We start from the raw sequence: 23,345 nt of genomic DNA, 5'->3' as shown, positions 1-23,345 counted from the left end.
TAAACCAAACCAATCAAAACAAAGCCCAACCCAGTGGAGAAGGAGGAGGAGAAGGAGGAGGAAAAGGGAAGGAACCCAGCCTTCAGAAGAGTCAGACTGAGCTGGCTGTTCCCTAAGCTGGTTTCCCGAGACAGGGTTTCTCTGTGTAGCCCAGGCTGGCCTCGAGCTCACAGAGATCCGCCTGCCTTTGTCTCCCAAGTGCTGGGACTAAAGACATGTGCCATCACTTCCTGGCATCTTTTGTCTGTGACACAGCCTCTGTAGCCCAGGCTAGCCTCTTCCTGAGCGCTGGGGTGACAGATACTTGCCCACAGTCTCTGGCCCCAGCTTACGGGGACTCTGGGCTACTCCTCCATCACCCAGGGCAGGGGTCTGATTGGATCATGCTGGGCCAGTCAGCTGGCTGGCTGGGTGGGTCCAGGAGCCTGAAGTCCCAGGGCTCACCCTCCAGCTGTCTCCTCCTTCTTCCTGCCACCCCATGGCCCTCACAGCCTCACCCCATCTTGTTCCTTCCTCACCCAGCCTGAGCTCAGAATTCTCCCCTTAGGTGCAGCCCTGGAACTGGTGTGAGTTGGGGACTGCACCCCGCTGCAGCTGATGTGGAGAGGTTGTGGTATCTGCCAGTTAGCAGCATGGGAGCAGGGTGGTGTGCAGTGGCCAGTAAGTCCATTGTCTTTAACTCTCGGCATCCATATCGGAACATGAAAGGGGGGTCTCAGGTAAGAGGGAACCTGAAACTCCTCGGCCTGCGGCAGGTGACCTGGGACCGCCCTGCCAGACCAGCCCCGCCCCGTGCACCTTGGCTGGGATGACAGCAGGCAGTATTTTATTCACTTCTGGGTTCCCACCAATGCTCATGGGCCTGGCCGTTAACCTAAAGTCACAGGAAGATAGTACTGAGGACCAGCGAGGGTAAGTGATTGGTCCACAGTCACACAACCTCTGCCTGGAACGGCTCTAATCCTGGGTTTAATTCCTATCTTAGAGCTGTAAACACAGTGACTTAAGAGGCAAGTGACAGCCACAACCCAGGTAGAGAGGAACAAAGACGAGGTAGGACGTCCAAAAAGGGAGAAGCCCAACTTCTCCCCTCTGTGAGGGCTGCGGAGCTTATACCTCCATTCATCCAAGCAGTCATGGCACATGCGCTGAGTGCCTACTGTGTGCACTCCTGCGCTGGCTCCCAGAACAGACTGAGAGCAGACGCAGTCCAGTGTGGGGACCTGCCCCACCGGGAACTTAGGTCACCTGTGAAGAGGTGGCCTGGAACCAGGGAAAGGCAAGCTCGCCCGCCCAGCCTCCCTCTTACCCGGAGACAATCAGACCCAGCGGGGAGTCAAGTCACGCAAGAACTCCTTTATTGATGGGCAGTAAGCTTCCTTTATACCAGAAAACCTCCAAAGCCTAGGAGCAGTGAAGGAACACACCAGTCATTTAAAGGGCACCCTATTTACGAGTTGTTTATGTGCTGACACCATCTCTTGTTTTTAGTATCTTATCTTAGCATAAATAACTTGAGCTAACTTTCTTTCTCGCCATTTGTATCCACTCTCTGCGTAGACACCTTACAGCTTAAGCTCTATTTATCTGAATTTCTCTCGGCACCCTCTTTGCAGCCCATGTGTGCCCCACCGTCCACCACAGCACAGCTCAGGAGAGACCCACGCTGCAGCAGGAAAGGGAAAGGGGGCTGTGGAACGTCTCTACTGCCTGCAACTTCTGGGGCTGCACTTGGCTGCTAAAAAGCTGGACTCGGCCTTCCAGGACGGCATATTCACCCCTCGTTTTTTCTTCTAGGAGGGGAGCGGTATACGTCATGAGGAGGAGGCTGGGATCTGGGCACACTGCGGCTGGCCTTCCCAGGGGCCATCTGGCCAAAGCACCCACCCTCAGGCACTTTGCCACCCATGAACTCGTCTGAACTTGGGTGCCCTCCCCCAGGACTGAGGACTCCCCGGGTAGTCCATCATTTTCGCCTGGGAGGATTTGTGACTGGATGTGCTTCCTTCAACTGGGCAAATATCTACATCGGGGAAGCAGCAGGGTTGGGTGGGGGCCTCCTTCCAGGCAGGGCCTCGGGCAGCACAGGAGTCACAGCGATCCTGCTCTGCAGCCCCTGCCCGCTCCTGCTCTGCAGCCCCTGCCCGCTCCTGCTCTGCAGCCCCTGCCCGCTCCTGCTCTGCAGCCCCTGCCCGCGTTCACGTGCGGCGGGGAGACACGGTGCAGAGCGTGAGCATGCACGCACTCTGTGAGCTGCAGCAGGTGACTGCCAGCTGGAAGCAGAGTCCGTGCTTCGTGCAGGAGCCTGGCAGAGCGCCGGGGGGGGGGGGGGGTCGTCCCCAGGTGACCTGCTGCGGGGTCCGGACCCCAGAGGCCCCGGCACTCGGGGATGTCGTCATGCAAACGAACGACAAGAAAAACCAAGGGGTGGTGGTCATGCCTGTCATCCCAGCGCTTGGAGGCCGAGGCGGGAAGGCTTGCTAGAGCAGAGGGGCAGCCTGGGCTACATAGCTAGACAGTGTCTAAAAAACCCCAAAATCAGAATAAAGTTTTAAAGAACTGACACCGAGACGAACGGCCCTGACTCCGATCCCTCGCCGGGAACCCAATCCACAGTTTCCTGCGGCGCGGACCGTGAACTTTAAAATACAATCGTCGTTTATGGAAGCGACTTCCGGGTCCCGCGCCATTCACTGCCCTCCTCCCCCCGCCCCGCCCCCGCCGCCGGCGCCGCGGGAAAGCCACGCCCCCTGGGCACCGCCCACCATGACGTCGGGTGGTGAGACGGTGACGCCACAGACGCCACTGCGGGGTGGCGCCGCGGAGGCCGCCACGCGTCTCCATGGCAACGGGAGCGCGCCGCCCCGCGGGTTGCCCCGCCCCCACGCGGGTCTCAGTCCCCGCTCAGGTACGCACGCTCCCGGCCGCCACTCACGGCGGCCCTCGGGCCGCTGACGGGCGGCTTCGGCTCGTCCGCAAAGCGCGGCAGCCGTAGTGCGGCGAACCCCCCTGCACCCTCAGGCGCCGTCGCAAAACGGCGTGCCCGCCCCTTGGTCCCGCCCCCCGGGCTATGGTAAAGCCGGGCTCCCGCCTCGAACCTACGCCGCGGTGTGGCGAAGCCCCGCCCCCGCCAGGCCACACCCAAACCGTCGTAAAGAGGCCCCGCCCCCACCTTGGGGCTAAAGTTCCGCGCCCACCTTCAGGCCACGCCCCCACAGTGTCGTAAAGCTCCGCGCTCTCATCCCAGCCACACCCCTGATCGTCGTAAAGCTCCGGGCCTTCCTCAGTGACCCGGCCCACATGGTCGTAAAGCCACGTTCCGCACCTTAAGACCACGCCCTCCGCGATCGTAAAGCGACGCCCCTTCCTAAAGGCCACGCCCCGCGCTGTGACGTAGCAACGCGCACCCCTCTCGCGGCCCGGTCGCGCCTGCGCAGTGGCGCGCGCAGGCCGCCGCCCCCCGCTGGCCGACGCTGGCGGCGTAAGGCGCGCGGGGGCTCCGCGGAGCGGGCGCGGCGGAGCGGCGGAGCCCGGCCCTCCCCGCCGAACATGCCGAGGCCGGCCCCGGCAGCGCGGGAACCGGAGCGGGGGCCCGAGCCGCAGCGCGAACGTGCGCGGGGCCCGGAGCGGGGGACGCCGCGCTGCTGAGCTCGGCCGCCGCCGCCCGCGGGCCCCAGGCGGGGCGCAGGTAACGTTGCGCGCGCACGGCCGGCCGCGCCCCACCCCCGCCGCGCCGCGCCCCTGTGACCCCCCCACTGACCCCAGATGACCCCGTCTCCGCACCGGGCTGCTCGCCGTCCCCACCCTGCGGTTCCCGACCGGGGCTCCGTATCGCGCGACCCCGACTTCCGGTTGCCTTGCCTCAGTGTCCCTCACTCTGACTCCACCTTTGGCCCGGCTCTCTGATACCTGAGTTCCTGCGTCTGCCATGTCGCAGGTGCTCGACTCACCTGCGACACCCAGGCGCCACTACTTCCGGTCACCCTCTTCCCGGGACCCCCTTTCCGCTTCAGTGTCTGCCGCGCTCCGACCCCACCCGTGGCCCCGCGCTCTGCCCCCCGGTGTCCTGTGCCTTCCCCCCGGGTGTTCAGACCGCCTGCAAACCTCACGTTTTCCTCCGTGCGCCCCGATGTCCCGTCCTTGTCCCCAGACCTCCCCTCCCACCTGGTCTCCCGGCCTCCTGCCATCCGGGCCCGGCTCTTTGTCCCTCACTCCCCCAGCCCTTCTGCCCGGGGTTCGCTGTTCGCCGTCTGTGGTCCCGGTGGTTTGTTGGCGGAGACTGGCTGGGGGGCTTGGGGACAGGGACAGAGGGTCCTGTCGGGGGGGGGGGGGGACCTGTTGCAGGGAGCCGCTTGAGAACTCTGGTCCCCGCCGCCTGCGCCCTCCCCCTTCCGCTCTGGCCACCGGCTTTGTTTTCCGGAAACACACGGATCAAGGAGGGAGGGTGAGATGTCTGAGCTGGCTGCTGGATCCCCTGCCCGTACCTCTCAGCCCCGACTTTGCCCGTGGGTGACTTTAGGAGATGGAAACAGAATGTCTGCAGGGAGGGGCCTACTGTGCGACGCGGGCGAGACCCAGCTTCTAGGTTGGGGGCAGCTGGTTTTCATCTTGGTGGCCTCTGGATGGCAGTTTGCAGGAAGCAGCCTGGGGGTTGGTGTGTAGGTGGAGGCGGGGAAGACTTGTCTCTGTCCTCTCCGAGCCGCAGTCTGCTCTCCCAGCCCGTCCCTCAGGGCTCTGGAGGCCGATGGAGCCTTCCACTAGGAGCTGCGGTGGGTGTTTGTGGCCTGGGTATTGAGAGCTGGTGGGTGGAAGGCACAAAGGCCTTGCTGGTATAGGAGAAAGCCCAGCTGCCCGCTGGGACGGTGCTGACCAGTCAGGTGTGGGGGTGGACACTGTCTGGGCTCCTTGCCTGCCCTGGGGGCTCTGCCTGGGTGTACAGCAGAGGATGGCCGTTCAGGTTTGCGAGGGGAAATGTGCACTCGTCTCCCAGAGCTGTGTGGTGCTGGCTGGGGGGTTTCCCAGGAGATCACAGGCACACACAAACAGTTAGTCCCGCCCTCCCTCCAACCTCAGCCTTGGTGCTTTCCTGGGAGAGAACCTGAGCAACTAAGCAGGAGAGCGGGGACCCCTGGGGAGGGCCCCATCTAGGGCTCCAGAGCCCACTGCAGCAGGCGAGTGAGCGGGGTGGTGCTCAGGGTCTGTGTGCCGGTTGTCGGCGGTGCTGCTTTGAGCATGCTCAGAGGAGAGGTGGCCTTCTGTCCCCTTATTTTACCTTGGGATGGTCACTTGGGCTTCAAGCATGTCCCAGAGGCCGGGCCCCCTGTGCTGTCCACAGCATGGGACCGAGTGTGGATTTCTTTGAGTTACCTGTGACTTCTCCTCCTTAATTATATTGTAATCGCCTCCGGGAGCAGGAAGTGAGTGAGGTTCTTGGTAATTGAAGGCGCCAACATGCCCATCCCGGCTGTGGGGAAGCCAGCATGCCAATTGTGAATTGGGACGAATGTGGCATTCCAGACAAATGCAGAGGAACACTTGTGTTCCTGGGGAGCTTGCAAATGGGGGGTGCCCATCCAAGATGTAGGCCCTGGGGATGTGTATCCGCACTCCAGGCAGGACAGGAGCTGTGCTGTGGGGTAGATGGTGTTTATTCTGTGTGTGACGCCTGCACAAACCACCCCAGGCTCCTCCCCGCACCAGCCAGCATCCTTTCTGCAAGGGGCCGGGACTGTTGAGGTGCTGCCCTTAGCCGTGTGGGGCCAGGCGGGGAGGGAGGAGAGCGGGGCTGTAAGGCCTGTGTGGCTAAGTGCCATCTAGTGTGGTTTTTTGGTGTCTAGAGCGTCTAGAACAGGCCAGTGGTTTTCCTGTTATCTGGGGGACAGATGGGGCCATGTGAAGGAGGCCCTAGCCCAGGAGTCCTGCAGCTGGATCATGGTGGCAAGTGGCTGGGGCTCCATCCAGGTTCACCTGCCCATCTGATGTCCATGGCTTAGTGGCCAAGCTCTTGCAGGACCCAAGCCTTGTCCTTGTAGGCTGGGCATCAGCTTGCCGGTCAGCACCATGAGCAGTCTTGTGTCAAGAGCCTGTGGGTCGGCACAGCCCTAGGCACGTGGCTCACAGAGGTGTCTCTGTACTCACTGAGAAATGGTGGGCTGGGAGGACCCCAGATCTGGGGCCTGTGGGCTTGAGTGGTATGGTGTGTCTGTGAGGTGGTCATAGCACTTTTGTAGAGAGGACAGCCTGTGTGGTGTAGGAGGATCTGGGGTCTGGCGGCCTAGTGTTAGGGACCCCAGGGACAGAGGAGGTGAGGATGAATCAGGAGGGCTGTGCCCTGAGGGAGCCCCTGTCTTGCATGGCCTTGTGAGTTGGAAGGACACACCTGTCCCTTTGGTAACCTCACAACCCTGTGACCTCCGCTATTGCAGAGGATGGGCAGCAGCACCTGCGTGAAGAACTTGCCATGAACTGCTCTGACCTCCATAGGTCAAACTTGTCCCCGTCCTGGCGCCCAGGAGGTGACAGTCACTCTGGAGGCGCAGAGCAGGGTGTGACCTCAAGGTGTGCTCTGGGGAAGCTTGAGCATGTCTGCACTCAGCTCTGAATGCACAGACACAGTTGGGGTGTTCGGACGGCCGCCTGTCACCCGAGGAAGCGGTCTGGCCGCTGACACTTGTGGGGGACGGGACCCCAAGGCCCGCGAGGACGTACATCAGACCCCACGAGTGCCTTCGCTCTGTGGGTTCTGTCCCACACTGCACGGTCACCAGGAGGCCGTGCCCTGGGCACAAGGGGCACAGGACACCCGGGTCGCATAGCAGTCAGCCAAGCCTGGGAGCCATAGCTGTCCGGTCTGCCCATGTCCCTGTCCGTGGCCATGCCCACTGCCCCCACTGAGGCCTCCAGCGCAGCTCCTCTGGGCCAGCTGCTGTTCATGGGGCCCTCGGCCTGCTGGGAGACAGAGCCTGGGGAAGGCCCTTGTACCAGGTGCCATGTGAGGACAGATTAGCTTTCACAGCTTCTGCTCACTAAGACCCCAGGCTGCACTCTTGGCTGGGGGCTCCCATTAGAGGCTAGGTGTTGTTGGGGGGTCGTTCATCCTTTCCTCTCTGAAGAGGCCCCACGCTAGGGAATTAGTCTAATTTGGGGCCCAGTGGTGGTCGGCCTCTGTTTTCCTCCCTTAGAATAGGCCTTCAGGTCGCCCGAGGCCTCCTGCCCACAGCCTTGCCCCTCGGGACAGCTCAGTGCCATGAGGCCGAGACAGATTGAGGTCACCTCCTGTCAGATGGCAGCTCTTCCAGAGCCTTCTGAAACAGGTCAGGGTCCAGCAGCAGCATGCAGCCTCACCTGAGTCTACAGTCCAAGCCAGGCACAGGTTGTCCCCATGGCGTGCTGTGCAGGCCTGTGACAGCAGACACGAGCCAGGGGACAGAAGGGGGTTTGGTTTGGCTGTGCCCGAGGCCTGGAGGCGTGATTCTCCAGCTGGGGTGCCAGCCACACCTAGCTCAGACCCAAGGGGGAAGAAACCCATCTTGATTTTTTTTGTTTTTTAATTTTAGATTTTTGAGAGACAAGGTCTCACGTGGATTAGGATGGTCTTGAACACCTGATCCTCCTGCTTCCGGGTCCTGAGTGGTGGGGTCACCGTGCTTGGCTCTTGATACGGGTCTTATGTACCTCAGATCCATATGGGTGGGTGGCATGTGCCGTTGTGTGCCTGTGGAAGTCAGGGAGCAACTTGGAGTTGCTTCTCTCCTTGAACTTTGGTGTTTTGACACAGGGGCCTCTGTAGCCCTGGCTGTCCTGGAGCTCGCTGTGTAGACCAGGCTGGCCCCTTGCACGTTGATAGTTGCCAGGCTTTCACCAAGCTTTTCCCACTGAGCCGTCTCCCCAGCCCTGCTTTGTAAGTGTGAGACAGGATCGCAACTCGGTAGCCAAGGCTGGCCGTGAACTCGTGCCTGCCCCAGCGTCCTGAGCCCTGCTGTAGGTTTTTTGAGGTGGCATCCCAGGTGACCTAGGCTGGCCTCTGGCTGGAGATGGCCTTGAACTTCTTGGCTTCTGGGACGTTGCTCTCTGCATGTTCTCCTGGGGTTACAGTGGGAAAGATTAGGGGTACCCTTGGGGCAGCTAAAGGAACCCCTGCCTCAGGCTTAGGCCTGTAAGGGTCTTCAAGTGTATATACAGGTTGGGGAGCAGGTACTGGAATCTGGACCACAGAGCAGGCTGTACCAGGAGCCCCCGGGCACAGAGAAACTGGGATCTGCGTGGCTGGGGCCCACAGAGCTGGCAGTGGTGTGTATTCCTAGGCGCAGCCCTGTCTCTCCAACTCACTGTGTCTGTGGCCTGTGCTTCCTGTGGTGGCACGCCCCTGTGGGCTCCTGGGAAATCTGCATGCTGCCCTTGGCCGTTGAACTGGGCCCCTGAGAGGAGGTGTGGCTGGGCAGGGCCACCAGGACAGATGCCCTCCCTCCCGGTAGACAGCTGTGTGCGGTGAGCTGTTCTTCGCCTGGTGCTGGGCCCTCCACACGCTGACTGCGTAGACAGGCCGACATCCCAGGCCTGTGAGGTGCCTCCGGACAGCTGTCCCCTCAGGGTTAAGGTTTGTGGTCACTTCCACCTGTAAGGACACACAGTTCTGAGCGCCCCTCTCCCCACCCCGCTATCCTGTTACTAAAATGTCAAAACCAAGCGTGGCGGGCTCAGACCTGTCTTCCCCACCCTCAGGATGTGGAGGCAGAGGAGCAGGAGGTAAAAGTGCTGGGGAGGACAGTGGTGAGGCAGGGCGTGGTGGCCACCTGTGGTCCCAGGTCCTTCCTCACGGGGCGGGTTGTGCTAGCTGAGGTGGGCAGCCGTGGGTTCCGGGGGGACACAGCCAAAGTGATGTAAGGTGGAGGGTTATCCAGGAATGCGCTTGCTCACGCACGCACGCACGCACGCACGCGCACACACACAGCCGTCCACCCTGGCTCGTGCCTGTAATTGCAGGGTGTGAGGTCTGAGGCAGGATTGCTGCAGGTTCAAGGCCATCCTTGAGAATTACCTATTAGAGGTTTCTGTGACCTCCTGGTGACACTTGCAGAATTCCCAGGGGACAACCCCCCTTCACCCCAGGATCTCCTTCTGTGGCCGAGTTGTCCTTTCTTGGGCGGGGTTGGGCTGAGTCCCACTGGAGCTGGAGGTCCACACGATCATTTTCGGGCTGAAAGTGGTGCTCCTGTCCATAGTATCGCGAGTATTGTGGAAACCATGGGGGCAGATGGCGTCTGCAGTAGACCGGGGTCAGTGCCTGTGTGCACACCCGGTACCCAGCCCTGTCCGTTACATTGTACGCAGTGGTGCTGCCCAGCAGCACCCAGGGCCTCTGTTCACTCCATGCTGGCACCCCCACTGGTAATGGCTACCCCATGGTCTAAGAGCAGAGCCACCCTCCCTGAGACCTGGGTCAGGAGGTCTGGACCCCGAGGCTCTGTGTCCCACAGTCACCAACCCCCCTGAGTGCAGAGGGTGCGGGATGCTCAGTCTCAGCTCTAGTGTGGAGGGCGTTCTGTGAGGAGCAGAGGGGCCGAGCCCTCCTTCCCAACCTCGCCTTCGCCTGCTCCTTTCTGTAGTTTATGCTGCAGAGAAGTTTGGGCCTTAGAGGCACAGAGAGCAGGGGAGTGGTTCTCTGCTGTACAGGGTGCACACTGGCTGTCAGGTCCCCCCCCCCCCCCCGTGAGCACTGGCTGTCAGGTCCCCCCCCCCCCGTGAGCACTGGCTGTCAGGTCCCCCCCCCCCGTGAGCACTGGCTGTCAGGTCCCCCCCCCGTGAGCACTGGCTGTCAGGACCCCCCCCCATGAGCACTGGCTGTCAGGTCCCCCCCCCTGTGAGCACTGGCTGTCAGGTCCCCCCCCCCCCCCGTGAGCACTGGCTGTCAGGTCCCCCCCCCCCCCCCCGTGAGCACTGGCTGTCAGGACCCTCCCCCACCCGTGTGCACTGGCTGTCAGGTCCCCCCCCCCGTGAGCACTGGCTGTCAGGACCCCCCCCCCCGTGAGCACTGGCTGTCAGGTGTCCCCCCCCCCCCCCGTGTGCACTGGCTGTTAGGTCTCCCCCCCCCCCCCCGTGTGCACTGGCTGTCAGGACACCCCCCCGTGAGCACTGGCTGTCAGGTTCCCCCCCCCCCGTGTGCACTGGCTGTCAGGACCCCCCCCCCCGTGTGCACTGGCTGTCAGGACCCCCCCCATGAGCACTGGCTGACAGGTCCATGTACCATCCTGTGTCAGCGCCTTGCCCGGTTGTGTTAGTGTTTTGAGCACTGCGGACAGTGCTGCTGGTGTGGCTGAGGCTGCAGTTGGCTGTCGCTCTGAAGTCTGTTGATGGGTCCCCCAGATGGTCCTCACTGGCTGATGCTGAGCCCCCCACACACACACTGGCCATGGCTGCACTGCCCAGCAGCCCAGCCTCACTGCTGCACAGAAGCACTCCCAGCACCACAGTGCTCCCTCCCTCCCTCCCTCCCTCCCTCCCTCCCTCCCTCCCTCCCTCCCTCCCTCCCTCCCTCCAGTACCCATCCCCAGCTCATCTCCCTGCACTTTGGGGGACAGCGGTGTATGACTGGGAGCAGATAAGCTGTGGTGATAGCTGAGGTACCTTTCTCCAAAGACAAGGTGCTGGGAAGTCTGGCCGTTGCATGGGTCTCTGGAGGAGTCCCACGCGCTGCCCCCCAACCACCTCAGTTCCCATCAGCCCCATGGGGCAGGCATGTATCTCCTTTGGTCATCAGATCCCAACTTAATGGGTAGCCCTACTGCCCGCTGGCCAGGTGGCACCAGCCCTTGCTGGTCAGGCTCCTTTCCGGTCTTGGTTTGAACCCCAAGTTTCTCCTGCTGGGGAGTCCTGGTGTGCCACAGCCTGGGGGTGTGGGAAACAGGAAGAAGCCCCTGTTAGGCTGTCACTCAGGTACAGCGTCTCTGGGGCTGCATCCCAGATCCCCGCCACTGCAGGGCTCCTGTGGTGGGTGTTGGCCCTGCTTGTCCCTTAGGTAGGTACCAGGTCTAGCCTGGGAACTGCCAATGACGTCAGCCAGGGACTGTGACATCACTGAGTGAAGATGCGGAGAAGGGGATTGGGGCCTCCAACAGGGGAGCAGCCAGGGCCCCAGCAAGATGGGGGACCCCAAAAAGAACAGGGCAGGTGCGTGCTGGGGCCTTGCAAGGAGGGGTCTCTGGTGGGAGTCCAGCCTGCTGTCAGCCAGCTCCCCAAGTGAGCACCCTGTAGCTGGTTTCGTGGCCTATCCTTGCTCAGGCCAGCCCAGCATTTCCCCTGAGCCTAGGCTCACCCCTGGGAACAGCCTGGGCTCTGGGCCTTGTGGGTCAGGCCAGGGAGGGTTTATTTAGGGCTGGGAAGGCCTGCCTGCCTTCCAGGCGCTCTATTTTTAGCTGCAAGCTTCAGCCCGGGCCAGTACGAGTAGCATTTCCTCTTCTCTGGGGTCCCAGGTCACTCTGCACATGCTCAGGTGTGCCTGAGACACCACAACTGCCGTCACCAAGGTTATCTGTTTCCCTGGCCCTCCGTGTAGGAGTGACAGCCATCTGGTGGTGTCCTCCCTCTCCTGGGCGTCACAGACTGCCACGTAGCCCGTGTCTGCGTGGCTCTTCTTGTGAGTGGGGAGTGGTAAGGCATTGGTTCGTGTCTTGGGGCAGCCATGGTGCCCTCAGGTCGTTCCCACCATCCCCTACACTGGCCCCATCTCATGCCGGCTTCCAGGTCCCCCTTGGCCTGTCCACCTCCCCTGGCCTGGTGGCACTGACAGGAGCCAGGCAGTGGCCATCGTGGTGTCCCCAGCTGACGGTAGGGTGCATGGGGACAGTAGATGGACAGATGACGCCCTGATGTCTCCTTGCCATGTCCACTCAGAAGGTGGGCAGCTGCTCACTGGCCCAGAAACCCCATGGTTCAGGGGTGTAAGCAATGAGGTGGGGTCTGCTCCTGCTCCAGACTGCCTGCTCTGAGCCTCCCAGGCTTGGTGTCTGATAGAGGATCCTTGTTCTGCACCCCCATTTGCCATCCCTCCTGCCCAGCCCTGCGGATACCCCATTCCCACCATACACTTCTTGTTGCTGGGTGCCACCTGGGTCTTGCCCCCCCCCCCCACATCATAGGTGGGCAGTGGAGCCAAGGGGCCACATTGAGCTCAGGTGCCTCATGAGGGCTGGCGTTCTCCAGGGCCTGGAGCTCCTGGACCTGTAAGGGGCGTCTCTGCAGGTCACAGGTCTGCGGACCTCCAGCCATGCTGAAGGAGACACAGTGGCCAGTCCTTACCCTCTCAGCTCTTCCCCAGGAGAAAGTGGCTGTCAACCCCACCCTGGGAACTCCTGAAGGGCCAGCCTCACCTGGGTACCTTCTCTCCGATCCTTGGAGAGGCCCTGCTGCCTGCCGTGACCTGGGGTACCCCATGTTCATGTGTGATGTGGGCGTGCATGAGTGCGGCACCTCTTCCCTGACGTTGATGTCTTTACCAGGCCTTGCGTTTGGCACCGCCCGACGTCCATGCTCTGGGTTTTCCTGCCCTGCTCAGTGCTGCCCGCTCCATGCAGCCCTGGCTCCCAGCCGGGCCCATGGTGGGCCTCCACCTGCCCTCTGCAGAGGTGCACTTGAAGACAGGCTGTTGTCACGGGTGTCGGTAATGTCCTGTCTGGGGACTTGAAGGGTGTGAAGGGCTGGCTCCCTGCAGACGTGTGCACCCTTTTGAAATGACCCTTCCTCGTCTGAGTGCATCACCGTGACAGGTGGAGTCCTGGGCTGTCACCGGACATGCCTCCAGAGAGATGCAGGGGTGCTGGGGGCAGGGTGTTAGCCCCGAGAGTGCCTCTGTGTGTGTGTGCACTTTTAAAAGTGTCAGCGTGCTTACTTAGCATGTGTTTATATGGGGTATACATGTGCTACTGCCCCATGTGTATGGAGGACTGTTCTCTCCTACCGGGGATCCCAGGGGTGAGATGGGCATCAAATTCAGCATCAGGCAACCTTATCCACTGAGCCATCATAGTGTTGACCTGTGATAATGATTTTGAAAACAGGGTCTCATGTAACCCAGACTGACCTTGAACTCCCGATCCTCCTGCGTGTTGAGATGATGGTTTGTTTTCTGTGTTAGGGACGGCCCTGGGGCTTCATGCATGTTAGCTGAGCGCTCTGCCCACGGAGCCACGGTCAGAAACCTGCTGATACTTCCTGATGACTTCCTGGTGACCCTGTGTGTGGACACACTCTGTCCGGTGACAGAGCCCAGGAGGGAGGGGTGTTCTAGGGGACAGTTGCCCAGGTGTGTCCCTTGCTGGGCAAGAGTGAGAAGTAGATGCTTCCGTCTACTGCCAGCCTTGCCCAGGCTCACTGCCCAGGTGCAGTCTGCACCAGACACCCCCCTGCCCCTGGAGGCACACAGGTCCTGGAGTAGGCCTGAGCCACACCCGTCTCCTCACTGTCCTCGAGGTCCACAGTGCAGGCACCTCGGGGTGCCAGTCTACCGGGCATGCCTTCGCTGCCCCCAAGCTGCTGTTGTTCAGTGTTCCAGTGAGGAGAGGGGCAGGAGCGGCCCAGCCTGTGGAGATCTCTGCAAAGCCTCCAAGAGCTAGCTCCTCCCCCATGGGGTCCCCAGTGTGGGAGGGAAACGGCCTGATGCTGGTGAGGCTTGCCTCGGTGCTGGGTTTTGTGGGTGTCTTTGGTGGGGTGTGGATACTTGATGGCCTGTGGTGTAGCTGTCCACATTGTAGAGACGCGTGTGGGCTTCTGCTCTCCAGCCCGGTGGGCCCCATGCCTGGTTTTTTCAGCGGTCCCCTTTATCTTGAGAGGTTACTGCTGCATACCCATGAAAGAGGTTGGACATTTCCACTGGGGAGCCAGGCTGACTGCCCAGGGTTCCCTCCTGCCCCGCCGTGCGGAGAGCCAGTGTGTGGGAGGTGCTGTCAGTGATCTCGGGGCTGGTGCCATGGCCGCTGTGCTGTCCGCTCACTCACTGCATCCTCGGGCGGGCGGGCGGGCGGGCTGCTGGCCACAACCCAGCAGAGCATCATGTAAATAGGAGTCCACAAGCAAACACATGAATCACTGCCTGGATGGGTCAGGCATGGGACCCCAGTGCATGGGGATGGGCTGCTGGGGGTGAGCTGGGAAGCAGGCTGGCAGCCCTCCAAATGTGCTCCAGGAGCACACACATCCACACATGGCCTGGGTGGGGAGAACATACCTGTGAACTCAGCTTTCAGAGTCTGAGGTAGGAGGACCCCATCTCAGAAACAAAACCCCCATGTTTATTTTTTAACAAAACCCAACCCAGGGCCTGGGCAGATGGCTCTGTTGCCTTGAAAGTGTAGAGCTCTAGGTGTGACCCTGCACTCACATAACAGGCAGGCATGGCAGATCTCTGCGATCGCTGGTGACCCAGGCTCCCCGGGAGTTCCAGGCCAGACAGGACGTGTTCACGGAGACCTGACTGACGATCGTGGTCAGTGCCTGATAACCACACCTGATGCTCACCTGGCCTCCAACTTCACACATGGATTCCACACGTGCACACACGGAGCATGCCTCCTCCCCCCCCCCCCCCCCCCCCCCCCCCGACCCCAGAGTGCATGTAAGAGCATGCGTCGACACAGCTGGACGGCAGGTCCCGGTGCCAGGGTGGGGCTTGAGTCAAACTGCTGTAGGGAGCAGCCGCAGCCGGCATTCCGGGTTCCTGCGGGCCATAGAAGGCGGGCGCGAGGCCTGCCACGGCTTCCAGCACCCAAGCTTCCGCCACCTTCCGGGGATCGGGCTGTGTCCTAGGCCTAGCTTTCATGAGACCCTGCACTGTGTGACACTTGGACTGTCCTGGGCGTGGGCAGCTGTAGCAGGTGCCACCGAGCCCAGACCCCCTTCTTAGAGCCCCTGCCCCTGCCGAGGTTTGGCGGAGCCTGGACAACTCCAGTCAGCTTGGGCTCCGCATGCTCCAAGCCTCCTCCCTGTCCATCCCTCTGCCTGGACCTCTGTGCCCAGGAGGGAGTGCCATCCGCCGTACTTCTGAAGCTGGCCAAGCCCTCCCTCCCTCCTGGCTGGCTGGCCTGGCAGCCTGGAGAGACAGCCAGGGCCTTGGGGCTGAGAGGTGCAGGTGAGCGCCGAGGGCCAGCACCTGCTGTTCACCCAGCGCTGCGTGCCATTTGCCTTCCTGCCCTGGCTGCCTGCATGGCTGGAGTCCCTTGACCTGCCCACTTAGGTCAGGCGTGGCTCCCGTCTCCACAGAGGCCCCCTCTGCTCCGCCGTCCGCCCCTCCTTGTCTTGGCAGCCCCTGATGTGGTCGGGCCCGTGGTCACCTCTTAGCCTGGCCTGTGGTCAGCCCTTTCTTCCTTTACTTCTCCCGGGGGCCTGGGCGTGGTCACGTGGCAAGTAGAGCACATGTCCACTCCACAGTAGCCTCTGGTGTGACCTCTGACCTCTCCAGGGTCAGATGTCCCTCCCGGGAGAGATCTTGCTCCCACCTTCAGAGGTTGTTGGGGAGCAGCCCAGCTGGGCGTGCGTTGTCCGGTGCCCGCCAACCTGTGCCTCTGTTTCTTCACAGCTGGGCATCACGAGATTTAAGGCGGTGGGACCTGTTGGCAGAATGTCTTCTCTCCCTGCAAGCGACCCTGAGGCCACCAAGATGAGCACCGCGGCCGGGCCTGTGAGTGCGCCCAGGTCTCAGTAGCTGGGGGCCGAGGGCCACCAGACGCCATGGTGTACTAGGCCGAGCGCGAGCTCAGCTTTCGCACTCGGATCTCACGGCAGAGTCACCGTGGAGAGGCCAGGGTACCACAAACTTATGGATTTTGACAAGAAAGGAGGGAAGGGGGAGTCGGAGGAGGGCCGGAGAATGTCCAAGACGGGCACGAGCCGGAGCAACCACGGCGTCCGCAGCTCGGGGACCAGCTCGGGGGTCCTGATGGTGGGCCCCAACTTCCGGGTCGGCAAGAAGATAGGCTGTGGGAACTTCGGAGAGCTTCGCCTGGGTGAGTCCTGCGTGCACCGTCTTCGGTCCATCCCCAGGGGCTTCTTTCAGGAGGAAGGAGGAGCCCTGGCTTTGTGTGGGGTCATAGCTCCCTTACCCTGACTTCTGAGATGCAGGGCCACAGATCGGGCTGAGCCCCAGGAGGCCAAAGGTCCCCAAGTGTCCCATCCTGGCTCTGTGTAGGGTTGTGGGAGACCTGTGTGCAGGAGCTCGTCCCTGACCGGGGACCAGCCTTGTGCACAGGCCCATCAGGCCAGCTCTGCTCCCCAGACCTCACCTGGACGTGACGCCTGGGGAGCAGTTGGACTCAGGTAGCTGAGGCCCAAACGCGTGGCTGCAGCCCCCAAGGTGTGTGCGCCCTTCGAGAACCGTCACCCTCCACTCCTGACCAGGTGACAGTCTGCATCGGCTCAGGGAGGGAGACTGACCGCAGAGCTGACAGCTGTGGAGGACACAGTCTGGCCACACTGAGGGCGGCAGTGTGTGGGCTGTCACTGCCCTCCCGTAGGAGGGTCTGTGGTTGTTGTACGCACTGGCTCGCTGCAGGCCGCCTCAGCACCCACCCCACCCTGGTGCAGTGCCTCTGCAGGTCTGCTCTGCGGCCTCGGCCTGAGCCCTGTGCCTGTAGTCTGTGACCTCAGTGTCTCCAGACTGCAGCCCCGAACACAGCCACACACACGGGCGGGCGTGAGCACATGTGTGCACTTACACCTGAACACACAGACACACACACACACAGACACACACACACACACGGGCAGGCGGGCGGGCGGGCGGGCGGGCGTGAGCACATGTGTGCACTTACACCTGAACACACAGACACACACACACAGACACACACACACACACACACACACACACACACACACGGGCGGGCGGGCAGGAGCACATGCGTGCACTTACACCTGAACTCACACACACACACACACACACACACACACACACACACACACACACGGGCGGGAGCACATGCGTGCACTTACACCTGAACTCACAGCCACACGGGCGGGCGTGAGCACATGCGTGCACTTGTACCTGAATGCAGGTACACACACACACACACACACACACACACACACACACACACGTGGGCGTGAGCACATACGTGCACTTACACCTGAACTCAGCCACACACAGGCAGGTGTGAGCACATGCGTGCACTTGCACATGGCCAGAAGCGTTTAAGGGAGCCCTGTCCTCAGGCAGTTGGAGTGGCCGCTCACCAGCTCAGGCCCCTGTACAGATCTCTAGAGGGCTTGGGCAGCAGGAGCCCCAAAGGGTTCCCGCTGCACCCTGTGAGGAACCTGCCTGCAGGATTCCGCACTTATGTTCTGGGATGCTTGGTGCTCCCTGTTCTGGATGCGAGGGGTGGAGCCAGCAGGCAGCTGGTGCGCATGGGCCTCTGCTGGAGTGCAGGGCCAGCCCTCACTAACATCACTTCACCCAGGATACTGAGGCAGGGGACTCTCCCTAAGTCAGCCTGGGCTACACAGTGAGAACTTGCGTCCCTCTCCCTGCCCCACAAGGTTAGATAAGCTTTGGTGGTGTTAATTGCCCAGGTGAGCATGGACTGCCTCCTGCCTGAGCCCCCATCCTCTTCAGGCATGGAGCTTATCCTGGGCCACTGAGCGCCCTGGATCTGTAGAGATGATTGTTCATTAAATGGGAATTGAAGCCCTCACGTCTGCGCAACTTTCTTCCTCTTAGTATAGCCATATTCCTGTCCCTCCCCACTTTCCTTTTTAAGACAGGGTCCCACTGTATCGCCGGCTGGCCTGGAGCTCACTGTATAGACCAAGCTAGCCAGAATTCACCGGTACCCACCTGCCTCTGCTTTCTGAGTGCTGGGATTAAGTGTGTACCACCACGCCCAGTCATGCCCCACCTCCCCAACACACACACAATTTTTTTTTAAGATGTTTTTAAAAACTTCAGTTTTATGTCTGTGGGTGTTTTGTGTGCATTCCTAGGGAAGCCAGAAGAGGGCACTGGACCCCCAGAATTAAAGTTAGCGTGCCAGGCAGCTGTGGCACACACCTTTAATCCCAGCACTCGAGAGGCAGAGCCAGGCGGATCTCTGAGTTCAAGGCCAGCCTGGGCTACCAAGTGAGATCCAGGACAGACACCAAAACTATACGGAGAAACCCTGTCTTGAAAAACAAAATAAATAAATAGAGTTAAGGACTGTGTGGGCACCCTTGTGGGTGCTGGGCCCTGAACCCCCATCCTCCTGAGGATCGGCCAGTGTTTTCCCGCCGAACCATCTTCCTAGCCCTGTCACATTTAAGGAGAAGTGTTAATGTGTATCTATGTTGTGGGGCAGACATGCCATGCACCCTGTGGAGGTCAGAGGACAATTCTGAGAGTCTGATTTCTCTCCTTCCACCTTTCTGTGGATCGTGGGAGCTTGAACTTGGGTTGCTCGAGTGCCAAGTCCCCGACCTGAGCCTCAGCAGCTCCTCCTCGTGGCTGGCCTCTGGGCATGCCGCCTCACACTAAGGTGGAGGGCTCAATGTCCGTGCCCACACAGCTGGGGCGTCTGCGCCTTCAGCCTGTGTGGGTCTGACATCAGCCAAGCCCTCTGGGGCCTGTTGTGTACGGTCCTGGGTCCCCAAGGGCGTGGCCAGCAGAGAGCAGGGCTGGGTCATCAGAAGCTGTCTTCACCAGAGCCCCAGGGGAAACGCCACAGAAGAGGGTGAGCCTGGGGTGGTTAGAGCTGGAGACACCTGCTCGTGGGCCGCAGCTGGCTGGAGCCGGCTCAGCAGAGCCTGACCTCCTGGCATGTGAGAGCCCTGGCTGGGTAGAGGCCCAGGCCAGGGAACAGGGAGTGGCCTCAACAGACCCTCCAGGTGACAGGGCAGGGAGCAGGCCCCGCCCCCCAAGGGGTCGCCATTGTGAGGTGGAGGGTGGAGCCCCGGCCCAGGGAGCCAGGACCACCACTGAACCTCCTCTTGGAAGAAACTCCATGGCGCTGCACCTTACACGACCTGGGGCGCTCTGGTGGGTCCCGGGAGATGTCAGGCTGTCGCTGCCACAAGAGACAAGCTAGAGGTGGGTCCTGACCTTGGCCTGGGTCAGGAGGGGCCCTGTGCTGATGGCAGGGACTTGGCAGCTGATGGGTGAGGAGACATCCAGGAGCAAAGCGGGAGTGAGCGTCCCTGCCAGACCGCTGGGGACCAGCGCCGGGACTGTGCCCTGGCTGGTGGCTGGCTGTGACTGGGGACAGAGGCCCTGACGGCTGCTGAGGCAGCTATGGCCACGGCCTGGCCACGGAACCCACCCAGTGGCTCTGCCTGCCGCTGTCCGCAGGGCCCCTGTAGCAGGAACATGCTTTCCTTCAGGGGTGACAGGGCAGCCGCTAGGGTGTGGCCTTGCAGGTGGCCTTTGTGACTGGTGATGCTGATGTAAACACATGCTGGGGGCTGGGGTGAGGTCTGCCCAGGCCTGGCAGATGTGACCTGCAGGGGATGCAGACTGCACCCGGTCCCACTGCTGGAGTCCCCGGGGTGGGATCAGCAGCAGCGTGGGGAGCCAGCACCACCTCCACTCAGCCAGCCATATTGGTAGTGTGTGTGGTTTTGTGGGGTGCCTCCAATGTGAGGGGGGTTCTGTCATGACCTGCTGGGCCCCAAGGGAAACCTCTTCCCATGACTGCATGCACGCGGTGAGGGGGGTTCCTGGGCAGCTGGCAGGGTGCCTCCAGCTGCTGTGGAATGTTGGAGAGCGCATCCTGGGGTCTGGGTGGGGGCTCAGTAGCCCACAGTCCTGACGCTCTGTCGCCCCTCCCCAGGAAAGAACCTGTACACGAACGAGTACGTGGCTATCAAGCTGGTGAGTCCGCCCCGCCCCGCCCTGCCCCGCACACCCCAGAGCGGGAGGAGGGCCTGGGTAACAGTCCCTGTCCCGCAGGAGCCCATCAAGTCCCGGGCCCCGCAGCTGCACCTGGAGTACCGCTTCTACAAGCAGCTGAGCACGGCAGGTGAGCGGGCGGGCGCGGGGTGGCACCCGGGGAGGCGGCCGCGGGCGTGGGGCGGGCAGGGGCGTCAGGCGTCCAGCACGCGTGTCTGCTCCTCCGCAGAGGGCGTCCCTCAGGTCTACTACTTCGGCCCATGCGGGAAGTATAACGCCATGGTGCTGGAGCTGCTGGGGCCCAGCCTGGAGGACCTGTTCGACCTGTGCGACCGCACCTTCACCCTGAAGACGGTGCTGATGATCGCCATCCAGCTGGTGCGGAGGGGCGGGGCTGGCGGGCGGGGCGGGGCCTGGGGCGGGGGCCGGGCCCTGAACCCCACCGTCCCGCAGATCACGCGCATGGAGTACGTGCACACCAAGAGCCTCATCTACCGCGATGTGAAGCCCGAGAACTTCCTGGTGGGGCGGCCGGGCAGCAAACGGCAGCACGCCATCCACATCATCGACTTCGGGCTGGCCAAGGAGTACATCGACCCCGAGACCAAGAAGCACATCCCGTACCGCGAGCACAAGAGCCTGACGGGCACGGCGCGCTACATGAGCATCAACACGCACCTGGGCAAGGGTGAGCACCCGGGGGAGGGGGGAGGGGACCGGGGGAGGGGGCAGGGAGGGGAGGGGAGGGGGCGGGGCGGTGCTGAGCCCGCGCTGTCCCCGCAGAGCAGAGCCGCCGGGACGACCTGGAGGCGCTGGGACACATGTTCATGTACTTCCTGCGCGGCAGCCTGCCCTGGCAGGGGCTCAAGGTGGGCGGGGCCTCCCGGGCGGGGCGGGCGCGGGGAGGGGCCGGACCCTGACCCCGCCTCCCCGCAGGCCGACACGCTGAAGGAGCGCTACCAGAAGATCGGGGACACCAAGCGCGCCACGCCCATCGAGGCGCTGTGTGAGAGCTTCCCGGGTAGGACCCCGGCCCCGCCCTGTGCCCCGCGGCCCCGCCCTGTGCCCGCCCCGCGCCCCGCCCTGTGCCCGCCCCCGGCCACGCCCCGTCCCCGCGGCCACGCCCTGCGCCCCGCCCCCGCGGCCGCCCGTGACCGCCCCGGCCGTCTTTGCAGAGGAGATGGCCACCTACCTGCGCTACGTGCGGCGCCTGGACTTCTTCGAGAAGCCGGACTACGACTACCTGAGGAAGCTCTTCACCGACCTCTTCGACCGCAGCGGCTACGTGTTCGACTACGAGTACGACTGGGCCGGGAAGCCCCTGGTACGTGGGTGACGCGGGAGCCCCTTAGTGCCCATGTGGGGGTGCCCGCTCCGCACGCGGCACCCTGCGCTGGGTGGGTCCCCGGCAGGTGAAGGGGGCCCAGATCGGGGGCCCAGGAGCTGAGGGTGCAGGGGGAGACCCCACAGGAGGGTGCAGGGGGAGACCCCACAGTGAGTGTGCAGGAGGAGATCCCACAGGGTACAGGGGGAGACCCCACAGTGAGGATGCAGGGGGAGACCCCACAGGAGGGTGCAGGGGGAGACCCCACAGGAGGATGCAGGGGGAGACCCCACAGTGAGGGTGCAGGGGGAGATCCCACAGTGAGGGTGCAGGGGGAGACCCCCAGGAGGGTGCAGGGGGAGACCCCACAGGAGGGTGCAGGGGGAGACCCCACAGTGAGGATGCAGGGGGAGACCCCACAGGAGGGTGCAGGGGGAGACCCCACAGGAGGATGCAGGGGGAGACCCCACAGTGAGGGTGCAGGGGGAGATCCCACAGTGAGGGTGCAGGGGGAGGCCCCCAGGAGGGTGCAGGGGGAGACCCCACAGGAGGGTGCAGGGGGAGATCCCACAGGAGGGTGCAGGGGGAGATCCCACAGGAGGGTGCAGGGGGAGATCCCACAGGAGGGTGCAGGGGGAGATCCCACAGGAGGGTGCAGGGGGAGATCCCACAGGAGGGTGCAGGGGGAGATCCCACAGGAGGGTGCAGGGGGAGATCCCACAGGAGGGTGCAGGGGGAGGCCCCCCAGGAGGGTGCGGGTGTGGGCGCGGGCGGGCGCCGCGGTCCGCAGGGCTGGGTCAGGAACTGTCCCGGGGCTGCAGCGGGGCCTGCGGCTCCATCCGGCCCTGACATCCGCTCTCGCAGCCGACACCTATCGGCACCGTCCACACTGACGTCCCCTCCCAGCCCCCTCACCGCGACAAGGCCCAGCCCCCCAACAAGAACCAGGTGAGGCCGGGTCCGCCCCGCAGCGGGGTGGGGGGTGGGGGGGGCGCAGGGCCGCGGCCTGACCGGCGTCGCCGTCCCAGGCGCTGAATTCCACGAATGGAGAGCTGAACGCGGACGACCCCACCGCGGGCCACTCCAACGCCCCCATCGCCGCCCCCGCCGAGGTCGAGGTGGCCGATGAGACCAAGTAAGGCCGGGCTGCGAGCGCCCGTCACCCTGACCCCTCCGCCACTCCTGGCCCCGCCCCCTGTGGCCCCGCCCCGTGGCCCCGCCCCGTGGCCCCCGGCCCCGCCCCCTGTGGCCCCCGTGTCACCGCCCCCGTCCCCCCTGGCCCCGTCTCCCCTGTCCCCGCCCCGCGGCCCCGCATCACCGCCCGCGTCCCCCGCCCCCCAGGTGCTGCTGCTTCTTCAAGAGGAGGAAGAGAAAATCGCTGCAGCGACACAAGTGAGGCTCCCGCCGTCCCCGGAGCCCCGGCCGCGTCCAGGAGGCCGCGGTGTCCTCGGCGCCATGGGCCCCTTGGCCCGACGTGAGGCGCCCTCCTCGGGGACTCGGGGTCACTTCCTTCACACAGGACTTGGGCGGAAATGTCTGCGCCCCCGCGGCGCCCCCTTGGAGAGCACTAACTATTTAATAACCCCGGGAGAGAGGCGTCCCGCCGCCCCCGCTGCGCCCCCGTTAGCTCATAAAGTCCAGCTTGTCCCCTCGATCCAAAGGCCGTTTTCTCGAGGGGGGCAGGCCCGGGGCGTGGGTGTCACGGGAGGCCACCCAAGGGGAGGTGCGTGCGCTGCCACAATGCTGCACCAAAGCCGGGGGCGGGCGGTCACCGCGCAGGGACTGGCCTGGCCCGCGGAGCCAGGGCCGCCGTGGTCCCTTCGTGCTGGGCCCGCGGGACAGAATCGCCTTAATGCCCGGCCCGGGCAGCAGAGAGGCGGTCCCCACGGGAGGGCCCGGCCGGGCCGCGGGAGCCGAGTTCTTGCTTTACAACGTGTACAGAAATGAACTTATGTTTCTCCGGCGCTTCCTTGAAGCCATAGAGTTTAGGGGCTTTTTTTAAAAAAAATAAAAGAAAACGAAACCATCTCCGAGCATGGGCCTGGTCTGCAATCCTTAAGATATTCGGGTCTTGGAGCTGGAGAGACGGCTCAGGGGTTAAGAGCACTCCTGCTCTTCCAGAGGTCCTGAGTTCAGTTCCCAGCAACCACATGGTGGCTCACAACCATCTGTGTTGAGATC

At 62.9% G+C, this 23,345-nt stretch overlaps 2 protein-coding genes and 1 long non-coding RNA gene across 10 annotated transcripts; 1 reads left to right on the top strand and 2 right to left on the bottom strand.

Moving 5' to 3' along the window:
• Positions 1–2,931: 2,931 nt before the first annotated feature.
• On the bottom strand, positions 2,932–15,684 carry LOC143270299 (uncharacterized). Its single transcript, XM_076559704.1, has 2 exons — positions 15,566–15,684; positions 2,932–3,688 (listed from the first exon to the last, which is right to left on the bottom strand). The coding sequence occupies exons 1-2, from the start codon at positions 15,571–15,573 to the stop codon at positions 2,932–2,934; spliced, it is 765 nt and encodes a 254-aa protein (XP_076415819.1). The 5' UTR covers positions 15,574–15,684.
• LOC121825039 (uncharacterized) lies at positions 7,562–11,027 on the bottom strand. 5 transcript variants are annotated; one of them, XR_013047037.1, is made up of 5 exons: positions 10,624–11,026; positions 9,038–9,283; positions 8,793–8,970; positions 8,329–8,614; positions 7,564–8,082 (listed from the first exon to the last, which is right to left on the bottom strand). It is a non-coding gene; the product is annotated as an uncharacterized LOC121825039 (long non-coding RNA). The 5 variants fall into 5 exon arrangements; XR_013047036.1 differs by having other exon boundaries at positions 7,562–8,082; positions 8,793–9,283; positions 10,624–11,027; XR_006067100.2 differs by lacking the exon at positions 8,793–8,970 and having other exon boundaries at positions 7,578–8,082; positions 10,624–11,014.
• A 121-nt stretch (positions 15,685–15,805) lies between the features above and the next one.
• Positions 15,806–23,198, top strand: Csnk1g2 (casein kinase 1 gamma 2). Of its 4 annotated transcripts, none has more exons than XR_013047034.1 (11): positions 15,806–15,992; positions 19,782–19,822; positions 19,901–19,970; positions 20,070–20,218; positions 20,294–20,528; positions 20,624–20,709; positions 20,777–20,861; positions 21,016–21,164; positions 21,986–22,112; positions 22,193–22,299; positions 22,506–23,198. XR_013047034.1 is itself a non-coding variant. In XM_076558862.1 (11 exons), the coding sequence occupies exons 1-11, from the start codon at positions 15,806–15,808 to the stop codon at positions 22,558–22,560; spliced, it is 1,248 nt and encodes a 415-aa protein (XP_076414977.1). In that variant the 3' UTR covers positions 22,561–23,198. The 4 variants fall into 4 exon arrangements, 3 of the variants coding, with proteins under 3 accessions (XP_076414977.1, XP_076414976.1, XP_076414978.1); XM_076558862.1 differs by having other exon boundaries at positions 22,029–22,112; XM_076558863.1 differs by lacking the exon at positions 15,806–15,992 and adding an exon at positions 17,498–19,042 and having other exon boundaries at positions 22,029–22,112.
• Positions 23,199–23,345: the final 147 nt, after the last annotated feature.

This window comes from Peromyscus maniculatus, chromosome 22, assembly GCF_049852395.1.
Source record: "Peromyscus maniculatus bairdii isolate BWxNUB_F1_BW_parent chromosome 22, HU_Pman_BW_mat_3.1, whole genome shotgun sequence".
Lineage (NCBI taxonomy): Eukaryota > Metazoa > Chordata > Mammalia > Rodentia > Cricetidae > Peromyscus > Peromyscus maniculatus.
Note: the sequence above shows the minus strand (reverse complement) of the source record. Positions and strands in the feature narration are given on the sequence as shown.

Excerpts from the sequence above, each read along its gene's own strand:
- Csnk1g2 (XM_076558861.1), top strand. The coding sequence starts at position 15,806 with ATGGATTTTGACAAGAAAGGAGGGAAGGGGGAGTCGGAGGAGGGCCGG. Across the intron at positions 20,710-20,776 it reads TGCCCTGGCAGGGGCTCAAG|GCCGACACGCTGAAGGAGCG; the intron begins GTGGGCGGGGCC and ends GCCTCCCCGCAG. Across the intron at positions 22,300-22,505 it reads GAGGTGGCCGATGAGACCAA|GTGCTGCTGCTTCTTCAAGA; the intron begins GTAAGGCCGGGC and ends CCCGCCCCCCAG.